Here is an 18,938-nt window from a genome sequence, read left to right on the forward strand (position 1 = left end):
GTTAATGATCTTCTGATTTTACACAAAACATGATGTGGATATGGCGGCGTTGGACTGGGGTAAACACAGTAAAAAGTCTGACAACACCAGGTTTAAGTCCAACCGATTTATTTGATAGTAAACTCACTAGCTTTCGGGGTTAGTCCCTTTGTCAGGTGAATGGAGGGACTAACCCCGAAAGCTAGTGAGCTTACTATCAAATAAATCGGTTGGACTTAAACCTGGTGTTGTCAGACTTCTTACTGTGTTTACACAAAACCACAGGGCTTTAAATGTTGTCACTTAACCCTGTGGTCAGTAGGCTGTGGGGACATGCAAACTTTTACAGACATGGCTACACATTTTGAAGCTATAATTACCTCTCTGATCCAGGACTCTCAGATGCTCATTCTCACGTATAAAACAAACAAAATCAGAATTTGCAAGCACTGTATAATTCAGTTCTGTACACAGTGGAGTGGAATCTTCACTATCGTCTGAACCCTGTGATACAGCTGCGACCTCTTAATTCCTACACGAGCATCATTGCTTCACAAAAAGTCCCCGTGGATTCTAATGCCGAGTTAGATCAGAGACATTAAATTATCTGCGTTTCGAAAGCATAATTTCCACAGGTTTTTAACTGGTTCCTGGGGCAAGTTTTATTCCGAATAACGCATCCTCAGGTCACTGAAGAACACAGCGATAACCTTTCTAAATTATTTTGTTCTTTCAGAATGGAATTACAAACCTGGTTCTTCCCATGACCGCCAGTCCTCCACAAACCTTGCTGCATTCTGGCCAAAAGGACTTCTGCTTTGTGTCGATATCCTGTTCAAGGTCTGCAGAGCAGTCCGTGGGTCATCGTACCATCCGGGAGCTGGGGTGATGGATTTCACAGGCACAAAACGCTGGCGTAACAGAGAACAGGACTGATTACAGGAGTTCCAGTATTCACCATGCTAAGTAACATCGGAATGTTGGGGTGGGATAAGGGAGAAGGCCATTCAGCCCCCTTGAGCCAAACCCCTTGATGTCATTAATAACTAGAAGTCAATTCATAGAATCATAGAATCCCTACAGTGCAGAAGGAGGCCATTCAACCCATCAAGTCTGCACCAACCATAATCCCACCCAGGCCCTATTTTCATAGCCTCACTTATTTACTCTGTTAAATCCCCTACACTAAGGTCAATTTGGCATGGCCAATCAGCCTAGCCCACACGCTGGCACAATGGTTAGCACTGCTGCCTCACAGCGCCAGGGACCTGGGTTCGATTCCCGACCTCGGGTCACTATCTATGTGGAGGCTGCACATTTTCCCCGTGTCTAAGTGGGTTTCCTCCCACATCCCAAAGATGTGCAGATTAGGTGGATTGGCCATGCCAAATTGCCTCTTAGTGTCAGGGGGACTAGCTAGGGTAAATGAGTGGGGTTATGGATAGGGCCTGGGTGGGATCGTGGTTGGTGCAGACTCAATGAGCCAAATCATATCCTTCTGTACTGTAGGAATCTATGACTCTATCTTTGGACTGTGGGAGGAAACCGGATGAAACCCATGCAGAACCCAGGGAGAATGTGCAAACTCCACACAGACAGTGACCTGAGTCTGGAATCGAACCCAGGTCCTTGGAGCTGTGAGGCAACAGTGCTAACCATTGTGCCACTAAGGGGCTGAACTCAACCTTGAACATACTCAACAACTGAGCCTGCACCGCCCTCTGGGGTTGAGAATTCTGAAGATTCTCCACCCTCTGAGTGAAGAAATTCCTCCTCATCTCAGTGCAAATGGTCTGTCCCTTCTTCTGAGAATATATCCCGTGGTTCTAGATGCATAACCAAGGAAACATCCTTCCTGCATTTCTCCTATCTATCCTCTTAGGAATTTTGAAAACTTCAGTGAGGTCACCTCTCATTCTTCTAAACCTTCGAGAGTACAGGTCCAGTCTCCCTAAGCTTTCCTCATTGCACAGTCCTACCATCCCAGGGATTAGTCTGGTGAACCTTTATTGCATTCCCTTTATGGCAAATATATCCTTCCTTAGATAAGGGAACCAAAACTGTAAACAATATGACAAGTGTGGTCTAACAAAGGTGATATACAAATGAAATAAGACATCTTCACTCATATACTCAAATCCTCTTACGATAAAGACCAATATACCATTTGCCTCCCTAACTGCTTCTTAGTTTTAACATAATTCAAAACAATAGAGCTATTTGTGGACACACTGAGGGTGGAGGAATCATGGTAACTAAGAAATTCCCACAGTGACAAATCTCATCAACAAAATGGTGACAAAAATGGAGGGAATACATGGACAGTAATGTAACCATTTAAAAAGCAACCTCTGCAAAGTCATTTTTGAACGGCACAGGTTGTTCCTCAAGAGCATTAGGTAATTTCAGTGCCAATGTCATAGAATAATGGGCCAGAATCTTACCACTGTTCACGCCAGTGGGATTTTCCAACCAAGTTCTCCAGCCTTGCTGCAGCAGGAGTGTGGCATGAACAGGTGGTAAGGTCTCGCCCACAGAAACCCTACAGTGCAGAAGGAGGCCTTGCTGCCCATTGAATCTGCAACAGCAACAATCCCAATGAGGCCCTACCCCGTAACCCCATGTATTTACCCTGCTAATCCCCCTGACGCTAAGTGGCAACTTAGCATGGTCAATACACCTAACATGCACATCTTTGGACTATGGGAGTGTATTAAGTTCATGAAAGCAGAAGTCTATTCAGCAGAATCCCTTTATTTACAATTCCAACAGCAGTACACAGAGTGCTAACACTCAGCAATCTATCTTCAGGAGTGCCAAAGGAACTGACACTCCCGGTTCGTTACAAAGTAAAGTCTCCCTGGGTTGGCCAATCAATTGGCCCTTTAATCAGGGAGTTTGTATTCCAACAGGCCAACTTCAGTCACCTGATTAAAGTCATTACAGAGAAGAAACCGGAGCACCCGGAGGAAACCCATGCAGAGAACTTGCAGATCCACATAGTCAGTCACCCAAGGCAGGAATCAAACCTGGGTCCCTGTGCCACTGTAAATTCAAGACTGAATACAGGTTGCTATTCCCATTGAGGATCCTGGCTTACAGATATTGGATACAGCCATGTTTCGGCCACATCTGGAGCACTGTGTTCAGTTCTGGACACTGCACCTCAGGGAGAATAAAGCAGCCTTGGAGGGGTCGCAGTGCAGATTCAGTAAAAGGGAAACCACGACTAAAAGGGTCAAATCATGAGGACAGACTTTATAGACCAGGCTTGTAACTGTCTGAGTGTTGATGATTAAGAATTATCTAATTGTGGCATTTAAGATGATTAAAAGATGTCATACAAGTATATGAATTCGAAGCAGCAGTAAGCCATTCAGCCCCTCGAGCCTATTCTGTCTTCCAGTAAAATCATGGCTTGTCTGATTGTAGCCTCAATGCCACATTCCCACCTACCCCACATAACCTTTCACCCCTTGTTGTTCAAGAGTCCATCTACTCTGCCCTAAAAATATTCAATGCCCCCACCAGCCTCTGGAGAAGAGAGTTCTACAGACTCACATCCCTCCATGAGAAAACATTTCTCCATCTTATTTTTCAAATGTGTACCCTAGTTCTGGTTTTTCCCTCGAGAGGAAACAATCTTTCAGCATCAACTCTGTCAAGTCCCATCAGCACCTTATATGTTTCAATAAGATCATCTCTCAATCTTCTAAACTCCAATGGATGCAAAATTAATATGTCCAACCTCAAGAAGAAATTAGATATAGCACTTGGATCTAAAGGGAGTAGGGTATATGGGGGCAGGATCAGGATATTGAATTTGATGATCAGCCATGATCAAAATGAATGGCAGAGCAGGCTTGAAGGGCCAAATGGCCTACTCCTGCTTCTTTGTTTCTCTGTATATATTAAATCAAGTGAACCTTCTCTGAACTGCGACTAATGCAATTATTTCTTAAGGGACCAAAAATACATACTCAAATGTGGTCTCACCAACACCCTTTATGACTCAAGAACAGCTTCTTCCCTGCCGCCATTAGACTACTGAATGGACCTACGTTATATTAAGCAGATCTTTCTCTACACCTTTATGACTGGTACACTACATCCGCACCTTCTCTTTCTCCCCTATTCTATGAACGGTATGCTTTGTCTTGCATGCAAGAAATAATACTTTTCACTGTATTATCCCAATACATGTGACAATAATAAATCAAATCAAGAAGTGTAGCAAAACATCCCTACTTTTATATGCCGTTCCCCTTGCAATAAACAACAATGTTCCATTTGCCTTCCCTGGTCACTTGTTGTACCTGAATATTAGCTTTTGATTAATCTTGTATCAGGACACTCAGATCCCTCTGTACCTCAGAGTTTTGCAATTTCTCTCCATTTAAGTAATTTGCTATTTTTCTATTCTACCTGCCAGAGTGGACAAGTTCCGATTTTCACGCGTTATACTCCATGGAAAGGATTCTTTCTGGTTATATCACAACTTGGTATGGCTCCTGCCCTGCCCAAGACTGCAAGGAACTACAAAGGGTCGTTCGTGATTGTAGCCCAGTCCATCATCAAACCAGCCTCTCATCCACTACCTCTGTCTACACTTCCTGCTGCCTCAGAAAAGCAGCCAGAATAATCAAGGACCCCATGCACCTCGGACATTCTCTTTTCCACCTCCTTGCGTCAGGAAAACGATACAAAAAGGTCTGAGGTCATGTACCAACTGACTCAAGAATGGCTTCTTCCCTGCTGCCATCAGACTTTTGAACGGAACTACCATTAAGTTGATCTTTCTCTACACCCTAGCTATGACTGCAACACTACATTCTGCACTCTCTCCTTTCCTTCTCTATGAACGGTATGCTTTGTCTGCATAGCATGCAGGAAACAATACTTTTCATTGTATACTAATGCATGTGACAATAATAAATCGAATTAAATCAAAGTTTGACCTGCTGAGAATTTCCAGCATTTTCTGTTTTTTTTATACATATTTCAACAAATTGCCACTTCAAAACACTTCCTGATACATGGGATAAAGAGTTTTATAAATCACTTACACATTCAGCATTTCTGATTTTTAAAAAATCATTACTGCACTAATTCTCCCGCATCTGTGAGAAACCCAGAAACTTGTCAACAGAAGCGAACGATAACATCAAAGTTTGACGGAATTCTGATTCCCCTCAATAAAAACAAAGTAAAAAAAAGATATACATACATCACGTTGCAGTGTTAATTTATTAGGCCACGTATGTCTTGTACGAGGCCTGGAGATTGAACAGAATACCTCCCCGTTGAGTTATGGCAGTGCGGACCATCATAAGTTACCTGCCAAAGGACACCCAGTAATTGTATGTCACCTGGTGAATTAGCCTCAAACTAAATCTCACCGTGACCCATCAGAGAAATTGAATTTGGAGACTGGACAGAATTTCAGAGACATCGCAAACATCAAGACTGACAATTTTCCAAATGACAGAACGTTTTATCTTTCAGGCCAGTCACTCGTTACAGCTCACTTCACTTGAACCAAAGCAAGAATTTATAGGATTAGTTTCCGTGCACAATCATTAATACAAAAATAGTTTACGGGGATGGGGGGTTCTCCCAGCCCGCTGCACTGCTCTAGTAGCGCAACGGGCCAGGACATGTCCGCAGAGACCGTTTCGCGGATTCCCCGCTGGGCACCACAGCCTCCGCATGTCTCCCAGCCCAAGATTTTCAGAGTAATCAGCTCCACGTTGGAAATCAGAGCAGAGCTGACTATACAGAAACAAAGCAGATAGGAGCAGGAGGAGGCCATTCGGCCCTTCAAGCCTGCTCTGCCATTCATCACGATCATGGCTGATCATCCAACTCAATATCTAATCCTGCTTTCTCCCATTCGCCCCAATAGAAACACAGAAGATAGGAGCAATACGATAATCAGCGTTTCAATATCATTACCGGGTCCTGGACTAAAGTCTCCTGGTCCGCTAACTTCTCCCGCCCCTTCCAGGAGTGTTTCACTCCAGCACGGTTTACAACAGCTCCCCACTAACGGGGAGCTGGCAGCCCAACCCCGCTGGAACTAAGGGCAGCCATTAAGGCCCCCCCAAGAAGTTGGAGGTGCGTGGGAGGGGGGGTGTCCCTTGGGCAGTGATGCACAGAGTGTGGGAGATTCAATCTGAAAATCACACTAAACATTTCAGTGAGAGTTATTCCCATTTTCACACAGATTAGGGACCTAGGATTGTTTTGGAAGAATTCCGGCCATTTGCACCACACATATCGGTTCATTGTGGGGGTACTATGCAGTAACCTTTCCCTCTTTCTGTAACTGTCTCGATCCAGGCGTACAACCCTCCAAGATCTTCCTTTCCTCAAGTTATGCCCTTCAGACCATTCCCGATTTTAATCACTTCAACACTGACATCCTCCTTCATCAGAAAGTTCTGAGAATTCTCTTCGTAAACATATCCACCTCTCTTTCCTGCTTCAAGACACACCTCAAAACCCACCCCTTTAATCAAGTTTCTGACCACCTTATCCTAATATCTCTTTTCGTGTAGCTGGGTGTTAAATTTTGGCTGCTAACTTAGAGCCCAGGTAGCTAAAGACACGGCCGCCAACGATAGAGGGAAGGAAATGAAAGACGCACAAGATGGCACCCCTTAAATGCTTCCCTCACCACCACCTCTAGAGCCCAGAGATGCTGATTCTGTTGCTGTGGTTCACCTTGTTCAGCGGGATGTGTTATTACACTAGGTGCAGTGTAAGTAATTCCAGGTGGGTACAAGTGCAATGCAAACAGACAGATATTAGCTTAAAGAAAATGCAGAGCTTGCGTCAAAGCAAGACTGGCCCATCTCGAAAGAGATATTTTAAGTACAGACCTGGTGCCTGACGCTTACACCCACTATTATCTTCAACCTGCTGTGAAGGAAATCTCTTAGTGTTCCCATTTCCAGTACTGCCAGAATGTTTAGGACCAAAATGTTATCCCATTCTTTTGTTATTTAATTGTTAAAGACATTGTCGGCCGTGACCTCACGAGATAGGAGTCTCCAAAATTTTGAGGGGCATGGACAGAGTGGGTAGTCAGAAGCTTTTTCCCAGGGCGGAAGAGTCAATTATTAGGGGGCACAGGTTTAAGGTGCGAGGGGCAAGGTTTAAAGGAGATGTACGGACAAGTATTTTTTATACAGAGGGTGGTGGGTGCCTGGAACTCGCTGCTGGGGGATGCAGTGGAAGCAGGTACGAGAGTGAGTTTTAAGAGGGGTCTTGACAAATACGTGAAAAGAATGGGAATAGAGGAATATGGCCCCTGGAAGGTAGGGAGTTTTAGTTTGGACAGGCAGCATGGTCGGTGCAGACTTGGAGAGCCGTAGGGCCTGTTCCTGTGCTGTCATTTTCTTTGATGTTTCTTTGTTCTTATTTGGATTTAGATCTACTCCAGAGGCTGGATTTTATGTACCTCATGCCCCCACCTTCCCCCTCCTCCCCACTGGGTGTGTTTGCAGTGCTGGGAGTGGAGGGTTATGTAAAAAAAGGTCAGGTGGCTAGTCACGACCTACCCCCACTTCCAAGCTGGCCCCCATAATGAGCTAGGTGGGTGGGGAGCTGCGTAATCACTAAATGTCACCATATGTAAATGAATAGTTAAAGGTCCTGGCAATCACTCTGTATAACATGGCTCTCACTTTAAGCTTCTGCCTCTTCCTTCTGCACTCTCCATTGACCCTGCAAAACCCTTTCATCATCTTAACCACCTCAGCCAAATCACCACATAATCTTTGCCCGTTTGCATAATCTTTAGGGGCAGCACGGTGGCACAGTGGGTTAGCACAGCTGCCTCACAGCACCAGGGACCCGGGTTCAATTCCCAGTTTGGATCACTGTCTGTGTGGAGTCTGCACATTCTCCCCGTGTCTGTGTGGGTTTCCTCCGGGTGCTCCGGTTTCCTCCCACAGTCAAAAAGATGTGCAGGTGAGGTTGATTGGCCATGCTAAATTGTCTCTTAGTGTCCTGAGATGTGTAGGTTAGAGGGATTAGCGGGGTAAATGTGCAGAGTTGTGGATATGGGGCTTGGGTGGGATTGTTGTCAGTGCAGACTCAACAGGCTGAATGACCACCTTCTGCACTGTAGGAGTTCTATGATTTCGATGATTCAATGCTAAAGGGATTTGTATAGCGCCTTTCAGATCCCCCAGTGGATTGTAAAGCCATTCCCAACCAATCGGCCACTTCCAGTGCACCCTTACCATTGATGTACAAATATAATATGGATTAATACACATTAAGTGTTAATGTAAGTCTACTTGTGATGATTAAATAAACTTTAAGAGCAAACAAAGGATCTCTTTCTGCTGAACTGAGGTGAAGGAAAACAATGTCTTTGCAATGTGTACATTTCTTTAATGGATGTTTTTGGGCTGAGTAAACCTATTAGCTCCCTCCTAATAGATAAAAAAACTAACCGATATAACCTGTATGACAAAGATTTGTAACGACCCAAGCTAAACAGGGATCTGAAGCAGGTTAATAATCCATGCTGATGTGAGGGGAATTAATCAGGCAACAACATTGGCACCCAGAACACTTTAAAAAGAAACTAAAACTCAGGGAAAAGTCATTGGAGACTGAACAAAACAGAGCAGAGGAAGGTTAAAAAGAATGAATGGTGAGAGTTTGGAGAGTGGGCAGCAGGGTGCTTTACCTTGGTCTGAGAGAGGAACGGAGGGTGTGAAGGGTTGTATTTCTCCAGCAAGGTTGTCTTTTCATCAAACAGACCTTTTATTTCATATTCCGCCGGTCCTGGGAAACCCTAGGAGACAACGGTGAGAAAGACAATTAAATTCTCAACTGCAGTGAAAACTTGCATCTTTATAGCACCTTTAACATAACAAAATGCCCCAAAGTGTCTCACTGGAAAGATCATCGAGCAAAGTTGCACCTCAATCAAATCATCGCATAATCTTCAATGCTAAAGGGATTTATATAGCGCCTTTCACATCCACCAGTGAATTGGAAAACCATTCCCAACCAATGGGTCACTTTCAGTGTACCTTTGCCATTGATGCGTGAACGGATTCATGCACATAAAGTACCACATCAGGAGATACTAGGACAGGCAACTGAAGGCTGGGTCTGTTATTGAGGTAGGTTTTAAGGAGTGCGCTGAAGGGAAGGGGGAGGTAGAGAAATGCAGATATTTACAACAGGGAGTCCCAGAGCTCCAGGCTCCCAGAGTTGGAAACACAGCTACCAATAGTGGTGTGACAAAAATCAGTGAACGTACAAGAGGCTAGAATTGGAGGGATGCAGAGGTCTCGGAGGGTTGAGGGCTGGAGAGCATAGAGATTGGGACAGATGGGATTGACATAGGGGTTTGAAAACGCAGACAGGAATCTTTAAAATAAAGGCATTAATGGGTTTGGGCCACTGTCTTTGCACGTTCTCCTCATGTCTGAGTAGGTTTCCTCCAGGCGCTCCAGTTTCCTCCCACAGTCCGAACGACTGTGGTTAGGTGCATTGGCCGTGCTAAATTCTCCCTCATGTACACAAATAGCTGCCAGAGTGGCGCCTGGGGGATTTTCACAGTAACTTCATTGCAGTATTACTGTAAGCCTGCTTGTGATACTAATGAATAAACTACACTTTCCTGAGCATTGAATCACTGTGGGTCAGTGTGTACAGCGGCATCACACAAACGGCATGGTAAAAGTCGGGATATCACTTTGCTGATGTTCTCCATCAAAAGCAGGATAAGGAAAACAATGACTAAAAAAAGGTTCTTTCAATTTAAATTGAATCTAATTTCAAGGGCGTGATTAAGATCAGAACATCCAGGCACATCAGAGTTTCGGACATTCTAATTCTGACAGGGTTAGACGATGAGGAGTGGGAGGAGGCCAGTGCAGAGCATGAATGCTAGTAGAGACCAGCTAGGCCGAATGGCCTGACCCGGTGGTGTAGGCTATCAGAATTGAATTTCACTGGACAGCCTGATATCGGCCTCTGGATTATACGGCCAGCACCCAATAAAGTGGCTGCCATAGGGTTCAGCCTCGCTCCCGAGAGCTGCCAACCCAATCAGAAGACTGGCAGCAAAGGAACATCAGTGGCACCCCCTGGAGCAGTGGCCCATTGGAGAGGCTGGTAGGGAACCTGCAGTCTAGAGCAGGTCGGCAAGAAGATCCAGCACTGATCCATGGGGGGCGTGAGTAACCTGCCCTATTCAAAGAACCCTACAGTGCAGAAAGAGGCTATTCAGCCCTTCGAGTTTGTACCAACTACAATCCCACCCAAGTCCTATCCCCATAGCCCCATGCATTTAGAGTTATAGAGTCATAGAGGTTTACAGCATGGAAACAGGCCCTCCGGCCCAACTTGTCCATGCTACCCTTTTTCTCATATGGGCATTTGGCCCATGTTACTCTATACCCATGTTACCCATGTAACTGATATTTACCCTTTACCCTATTTACCCTAGCTAGCCCCCCCCCCGACACTAAGGGGCAATTTAGCATGGCCAATCCACCTAACTTGCACATCGTTGGACTGTGGGAGGAAACTCGAGCACCTGGAGCAAACCCATGCAGACACAGGGAGAACATGCAGACTCCGCACAGTCAGTGACCCAAGCCGGAATTCGAACCTGGGACTCTGGCGCTGTGAGGCAGCAGTGCTAACACTGCATCAGCGTGGTTCCAGACGGCCCATCGGTTAAATGCCCCAGTGGGAAATGGAGAACCAATCTGCCATGGTGGTCCATGATTTTACTGACCTCCACCAACCCACAACTTCCATTCCCCTCTCCCGGGGACAAATATGCTGAAAGAGAACTGAAGTTGGATGGGAGGAGGTTCATGTGGAATGTAAACTAACATAGATCGGCTGGCCAAATAGCCTCTTGGTTCCTTTAAAATTCTGTGTTAAAAATATATAGATATAGATTGAAACAAGTGGCACAGAAAAACTCTACGGCACGTGTTCAAGGAAATGAAAGTGATCAGAAATATAATAAAGGTCGTGTCAGAAAGTTTACAAAAGCTGACAAGAGATGTGTTGCAATGAGCATTGGAAGGTCAGGACAATTGTAATTTGGACTTGACATGCCTTGTGTGATGATGTGCAGCTAAGCAGTGGCCCCTGGTGTGACATAATGCATGTCATTTGGGTCATGACAGGTATCATTAAGCTACACGGGACATCACCTCCGAGAACAATCAATGATGATAAGTGAGGCGTTGTGCTCTTTGGGGCAACACTCGGGTGTCAGCAATTGACCTGATGGGGTTAACAGAGCATAGTTTTTGACACGCTCAATACAAATATGGATGACTCAAAGAACACAAGACGGACTGTGCTTTTGTGTGGAGTGTACATGCGGCTATTTAGTGCCATTGGTCATGTTCACTGACACCTCAGTGTATATCTTACTGAAAACAAGAGCGAATGATTATAAATCTGCAGACTGGCCAATTCACAAGGACTGGGACATGTCATTACAGATGGGGAAAGTCTCACACTCACGACTGAACAAATACCATATCAGTAAAAACCCATCAGTAACAATAGGAACACCCCAGCCCAGCGAGGAACACACATCCTTGTTGCAGCATCATGAGTCCAAACCTTTACTGAAAGAAAAGGATGAGTTCTAATAAATTCTTAAACCACTTTATAAAGCGAAGTAAAAGCACTCGTTCTATGAGTTTGTCTCTCAATTGTAAAAGGAGGGAATTGAAAAGGATCTGGGCTAGGGGAAAGAAGAAAATTCTTTTATGTGAGGAATTTGAAATTAGATATAAATGTATGATTTACAAGGTGTCTGCAGTACACTGCCAGCCACAAGGAGCACGTGAGTCTCAGAACAGGGGGAGGCCTTTCATCCGCTCAAGCCTGTTTCACCATTCAAAGAGCTCAAGGCCATCCCTGCAACCTACCTCCAACTACCCATCTTTGCCTATTAGATAACATTGAAAACTGTCAGGTTTGAAGCGCTCCTGCACAATTTGATCTCAGCCGTAAGTGTCCATAATAGCTACCAACAGACGGAGGAAGAAAGTAGTTGCCTCTGGAAATATGGCGGCTGAGAAAAGGGAAAACAAGAACATCTTTCCTTGAAGGTTGACAATTGCTATTTGGAGGCGCGTAAGAAATATATATTTTTTTCTGGTATGTAACAATGCTTAGGATACAAACAAGCAATACTTCAATTCAAAAGCATTTAAAAAGCATCAATAAATACTGAACAATGGGTGTGCACTTACCAAAGTCAACACTGGAACCAACTCTGATTGTATCAGAGTCTAGCTTACACTGTTAATGATTATAATAGAAGGATAAATAAGCTGGGTGAATTGAAGAGAGAAGAGAAGAGTTTTGCGTGGAGCATAAATCCCATTGTGTCGTGGTCTGCTTCTGTGCTGTAATTCTATAGCATTCTATTGAATAATAACTGATTCTTTCCAGTAACTGTATATCTATATAACAATACTCCCCCACACAGCACGATCCAGCACAAAGAATGTGTGCAATTTATACACGAATCCCACGTTCACCATTCCAGTGAATCTACATTAAAAGTTAATAGGTTCAAAACAATTTTCCTTCCTCTACACCTACACAAACAAGTCTATCCTTGCTCTACAATCTTCAGCTTTCAAAAGCAGTCCGCTAAACACTGCTTCACGATTGAACTCGTCTTTGCTTGTTGATGGTGTGCTGCTTTAGGAAGAATCCAATACTTCTCACTTTTCAATCGCCGGTTTGGAGGCCAGCTTCTCCAGTTGCCAGCCAGCCTTAGGCCTCCTACACATGGACTGACCGGGGAGGTGGGAGCAGGGATGGGTTGTAGGTTGCACATCCGTGGTTCACAGAAACAGCCACATGTGCAAATGTGCAGTTGTTTGCAAACAGATCCAATTTTCGCAAGTGTGCCGTCCAAAACATGACTTGCGTGCCTGAATTTTACCACAGCTCACAGAACAGAATTCTCCCTTGGCCTCAGGTGGGATTTTACGAGCCTCGCCCAAGCGAGGTCATGAAATATTGGCCTTGGATTTTAAACCTTCCAGACGAAGGTTTAAAATTGCTGAAGGTCAGTGGAGAACAAGGGTATCCTTTTGGAGATAAAAGGTACCCGGGGTGGGGGGAGAACTAGGGTATCCTTTTGAAATATTCCAGGGACACCACTGTAAGAGGTAAAGATGTTCCTTTGGGAGAGGCCAAATGCCCTTTGTGATTGTCAATAATAAACATGAATGCGTGTAAAAGTGGATAAAGTCAAGCTAATGATTGTCATGGGAACTGTCAACATGTCAATACCTGCAAGGTAGGCCATAGTTGAAGCTGTACAAGTTAATTTGACCTTTGGAGGGGATTCCGAGGCAAGATCTTCAAGGGTGAAGATCAAAATCACTCCTGAGAGAGACAGAGTTTCAGAGAGATTGATTGACGCACAGTGTTACTAACATTTGGGTGGGTTATTGAGATGTATATAGTATCAGTTTTGGTTGCATTTGGGCATTTGTTTTATGATATGGTGAGTGTGTTAGACTACAGATTGTCTCTTAATTCACATGTACCTCAGAGTAATACTGACTGTTCTGTAAGACGGGCATTGTAAATCGCTTTATCTTTCTGACCTTGCACAGCAAAGCTTATTTTTGTTTGTTGAAAACCCGTGAAATCCTGTGGCTTTTACTTACTGAACAAGTGCACTGAAATCACAAACATTGTCTACTTTAAACAAAATATTATTGATCCCTAACCGGATCCTGCCAATAACTTGGGGGTCTGGTCTAGGGCCATAACTTGGACCTATGTATTTTTGTGTTAACCAACCTTTATGTAGGAGGTCTTGTAATTGAATCATAGAATTGCTACAAGTACAGGAGGCGGCCATTGGGCCCATCGAGTCTGCACCAACCACAAACCCACTTAGCCTCATCCTTGTAACCCCACATATTTAGCCTGCTAATCCCTCGAACCTACACATCCCAGGACATTAAGGGGCAATTTAGCATGGCCAATGCACCTAACCTGCATAACTTTGGACTGTGGGAGGAAACCCACACAGGCACAGGGAGAACATGCAAACTCCACACAGACTGTGACCCAAGCTGGGAATCGAACCCAGGTTCCTGGAGCTGTGAGGCAGCAATGCTAACCACTGTGCCACTCATGACACAGTGGGTTAGCGTTCCTGCCTCTGGGCCAGAAGCTCCAGGATTCGAGTCCCACCCCAGGGCTTGATGGCCAAAGAAGATGCATTCATAACAGAGGTTGAGTGTCAGCCTGTAAATCCATCCAAACATGCCAATGGCTGGTAATCAGAGTGAGAGAGACCCTTGGTCAACTTGATGTGGAGTGGCATCCCTCAAGCTATAAGCCCCTTGCAATTGACTAGCAAACTGTTCCATGAATGAAACAGACGAAAGTCTGTCTTAGTGCACCACTACTGAGGGAAGAGAATTGGAAATTGGAACCCGTTTATGCGTAGCTGGTAGCTCAATGTTCATCTACTAAAGAAACACAAGGAGCAGAAAAAAACACAACAATGTGAGGAAAAGAACAAAGAGCAGAGGAGGAATTTGTGTATGAATCTCTGAAGTTGACAAGACAGGTTAATAAAGCCAAAGAAACAGGGAGGAAAAGCTTTTTCTACACAGCAAATTGTTAGGATTTGGAATGTTTGGCCTGATAAGAGTGGTGGATATGGATTCAATAGTCGCCTTCGAAAGGGAATTGGATAAATATTCCAAGGAGAAAAGGTTTGCAGGGAAATGGGGAGAGATCAGGGGATTGAAGTATATGAATAGAGAAGTCCTGCTTTAAGTTGGAAAAGGTTTTAGTGAGATCATGTCTGGTATACTGGGTGCAGCTTTGGTCTCCATATTTAAGAAAGAATAGGCTTGCAATGGAAATGGTACAGCCAGGATTCACTAGATTGTTCCCTGGGATGAAGGGCTTGTCCTATGTTAAGAGATTGAGTAAATTGGGTTTATAATCTCTGGAAGTTAGAAGAATAAGGTGATTATAATAAGTCTTCCGAGGTAGAGGTCCCTTCACCAGAATCTCTTTATTTACAATTCCAACAGCAGTACACAGAGTACTCACAGTCAGCAGTCTACCTTCAGGAATGCCAGAGGAACTAACACTCCCTGTTAAATACAAGGAAAGGATTCCCTGATTGGCCCATCAATTGACTCCTTAATCAGGGAGTTTATATTCCAATCGGCCAGCCTCAATGGTCTGAATGAAGTCATGACAGTGATCTCATTGAAACCTTCAAGATTCTGAAGGGGCTTGACAGGGTGGACACTGAGAGATTGTTTCCCCTTATCGAGGAATCTAAAACACGAGGAGGGTCACAGCCTCAAGGGGCCAATCATTTAAGGCTGAGATGAGGAGAGATTACTTCATTCAAAGAGTTGTGAATCTTTGGAATTTTCTACTCCATGGGGTTGCAGACACTCCATTGTTGAGTACATCTAAGGCTGGGACAGACAGATATTTGGTCTTTCAGGAAAGCAAGGGATCAGGGCAGAGAAGTGGAGATGAAAAGCACAAATCATACTGAGCAGTAGAACAGGTTCAGCAGACCATGTGGTCCATTCCTGCTGCTGTTTCTTGTGTTCTTGAGTGAGACTAAGTGCACCACAGAACCTGACATGGAGTCAATGAGCTGAATAGGTCAGCATGATGGCACAGTGGTTAGCACTGCTGCCTCACAGTGCTCGGGTTCGATTCCAGCCTCAGGTCACTGTCTGTGTGAGGCACATTCTCCCCATATTTGCGTGGGTTTCCTCCCACAGTCCAAAGATGTGCAAGTTAGGTGGATTGTGGTAAATGTGTGGGGGTTATGAGTAGAGGCTGAGGGGAGGGGGGGGGAGCCTGGGTAAGATGCTCTGTTGCAAACTTGATGGGCTGAATAGCCTCCTTCTGCGCTGTAGGGATTCTATACTTTTCCACGCTACTCTATAAATCCAGAATTTAAAAACACTTACAAACTAATTGTAAGCTGGAAGAAACAGAGATGAGGCGAAGCAAAGAGGAAATGAAAAGGCAGAGAAAAATGAAAAGTTCAGGCAATGCCTACTGGGTCAATCTAGGCTGTAAAGATCTGAATATCACAGAATCATAGAATCCAAACACAGCAGAAGAAGGCCATTCGGCCCATCAAGCCTGCACCAACAACCCCACCCAGGCACTCTCCCACAACCCCATATATTAACCTCACTAATCCCTCTAACCTACTCATCCTGGGGCACTAAGGGGCAACTTATCCTGGCCAATCAGCCTAACCCGCACATCTTTGGACTGTGGGAGGAAACCAGAGCACCCGGAGGAAACCCTCGCAGACACGTGAGACAACGTGCAGACTCCGCATAGACAGTGACCCCAAGCCGGGAATCGAACCCGGGTCCCTGGCACTGTGAGGCAGCAGCGCTAACCACTGTGCTACTGTGCCACCCACGAATAGTGTAGGTTAAATTTCACACAGATGACCGATCTCTGACTAAACAGCAGCTACTGTTCAGTCCTCACAACATACTCATCGGTAAAACATGATATAACAGCCCGTGTGTCTGCCACAAGTTACTCTCTCCATTTTAAGACAAGTTTACCAAGGTTGTAAACATGATAACAACAACAACTTAAATTTACATGTTGCCTTTTGGGTTGGAAAACACCCTGAGGATCCTCACTGGAACTTTTGTAAACAAAATGTGGCAGCAAGCCACATCATGGGACAGGTGACCAAAGGCTTGACATCAGCGAAATAACCCCTCCCAGGGCCGATGTCTCTTCACCAAACTTAGATTTACTTCCATGGTCAGTGACACTCAGTATAAACCCAGAGTGCTAGTAACCCTGGCACTCCACGTTATGTACTTTCAGGCCCCCTGACTGGACAAGCCACCTTAATCAAGGAGCTCGTATTCGAAGAGGTCAGCATCGTGGACCTCGTTAAAGCCATTACAGTAGGTTTTAAGGTACGTCTTGAGGAGGCAGGGGGAGGGGGGGGGAAGAGGAAAAGAATTCTTGTGCAATACAACCAAAGTAGCCCCAAATGCACCAGCTAATTTCAGAAGAGTAGCCTCTGGAAAGACAGAACAATGGAGTATTACCATCGTAATTACACGGCGCCAACAGGACTCGATGAAGTAAAACCATTTCATTTTAACAAATGTTGCTTTTCCACAAGTACTGCGGCTGCTAGGCTCAACTGGGACTTGGACCATTTCTGAAACGCCACCAGCGAACACTAGGTGGGCTCAAAAAAATTGCAGCTATTAAGTGTTCCATATTTTCTGTGGAAAGAGAATTGATGCTCAGACAGGGAGCCTCAGGCACATTCTCAGCATTTCTGCTTGCTCTGTGTGAGATAACTAGCTGTACGTCCCTAAGTAGGACAACTTTGCCAGGTTCTCAGCCAGGCCTAGAGGGCAGCGCTGCCAATAATAACCCATCTGCTAACCACTAGCAAGCAGCTCGCAATCTCTAATGAAGACAGATGGGGAGTCTCCTGGACAGTCAGCCTGCAGGGTGCTAATGAAACCATCTAATGGTCACTAGCTGCCTCTTTTGACTGATTGATGACCACAGTGTGAACTTGAAGGCAATGCCCATGACATTATGCGGTCATTAGTCATGGGAGGGACAACTGTACCCTTCACGCTGTCCTTTCCCACTTCTGTAAAAACGCCACATTTACTTGCATCCTTCGGTCATTTGCAGTCACCTTGCTCAGGCTGCTTTGCAACTGAACCTTTGCAAAAGATTTCATTCCCCAGGAATACTGATGCCTTAAACAGCGGGAAAGACTTGGAGGAAGTTCCAACAGCAAGAACCGGTTATTTTGTGATGAAACTATTTGCTGTCCTGATTGACCCTGCCACAATTTGGCTGGATTTACTCCATAGTAACTGAAGCAGAAAAAAAAACAGCAGAAAAGGCCATTCAGCCCACCGTGCTTGTGCTAGCTTTTTGAAAGATCCTTTGGAATTGTTTTTTTCCCCTTCGAGTATAAACCCAATGCACTTTTGAAATTTACTATTAAATCTCTCTCTGCCATCCTATTAAGTAGACCATGGTATATGCGCAGTATATGGTATATGCATAGCATTTGTATATGCATAGAATGTGGTATATGCCTGCTATGTGGTATATGCATGATATATGGGTGTCATATGGTATACGGATGGTATAGACATGAACGTACTGAGAAAGTCAAAGTGCAGAATGGTTGAGTCTCTTGCTGCTTTGACTGTGGGACCTGTACCAACAGAGATCCAACAACCAATTCTTAACTCTAACCCCTTGCTACATGAAAAGCCTCTGACTCTCTTGCCAATCACAATAACCAAAATCTTGCTGCCGTTCACACCGACGGGATCTTCCAACCCCACCAATGGTGCACCCCCCGCTGTTTGTTTCCCGGCAGCAAGGAGCGCATTCAACGGGAAACCCCATTGTCAACAGTGGGACCTGCCAGCATGCGGCGTGCCACCTCCTGCCACTGTGAAAGGCAAGAGGCCAAAGGGTCATCTAGACTCAAAACGATGGCTCTATTCTCTCCTCACAGATGCTGCCAGGCATGCTGAGATTTTCCAGCGTTTTCTGTTTTTGTTTCAGATTCCAGCCTCCGCAGTACGTTGCTTTTATCCACAAGTCCAAAATGTGGTTTGGCGGGATTTTTACACCCACCCTAGAGTCTCGGGTCAATATCTGATCTGAAAGACAGAACCTCTGACAATGCAGCACTCCCTCAGCACAACACTGGGTGTATCAGCCTTAATCCTTACGCTCAGGTCTCTGAAGTGGGGAACAAACCCAGCACCTTTTGACTGAGAAGTGTAAATTTATTTATTAGTCCCAAATACAGCTTACATTAGTGCTGCAATGAAGTTACTGTGAAATTCCCCTAGTTGCCACACTCCAGTGCCTGTTTGGGT

At 44.9% G+C, this 18,938-nt stretch overlaps 1 protein-coding gene across 1 annotated transcript in view; it reads right to left on the reverse strand.

Moving 5' to 3' along the window:
• stpg2 (sperm-tail PG-rich repeat containing 2) overlaps positions 1–18,938 on the reverse strand; it is a 327,666-nt gene that overhangs the window by 244,308 nt on the left and 64,420 nt on the right. The window contains exons 7-8 of the mRNA XM_080200232.1: positions 8,687–8,794; positions 731–890 (exon numbers count right to left, since the gene is read on the reverse strand). Coding sequence (XP_080056358.1) covers positions 731–890; positions 8,687–8,794 — 268 coding nt within the window. The remainder of the gene's footprint in view (positions 1–730; positions 891–8,686; positions 8,795–18,938) is intronic.

The sequence above is a fragment of the Carcharhinus amblyrhynchos genome, chromosome 1 (genome assembly GCF_965287045.1).
Source record: "Carcharhinus amblyrhynchos chromosome 1, sCarAmb.v2.hapA, whole genome shotgun sequence".
Taxonomy (NCBI): domain Eukaryota; kingdom Metazoa; phylum Chordata; class Chondrichthyes; order Carcharhiniformes; family Carcharhinidae; genus Carcharhinus; species Carcharhinus amblyrhynchos.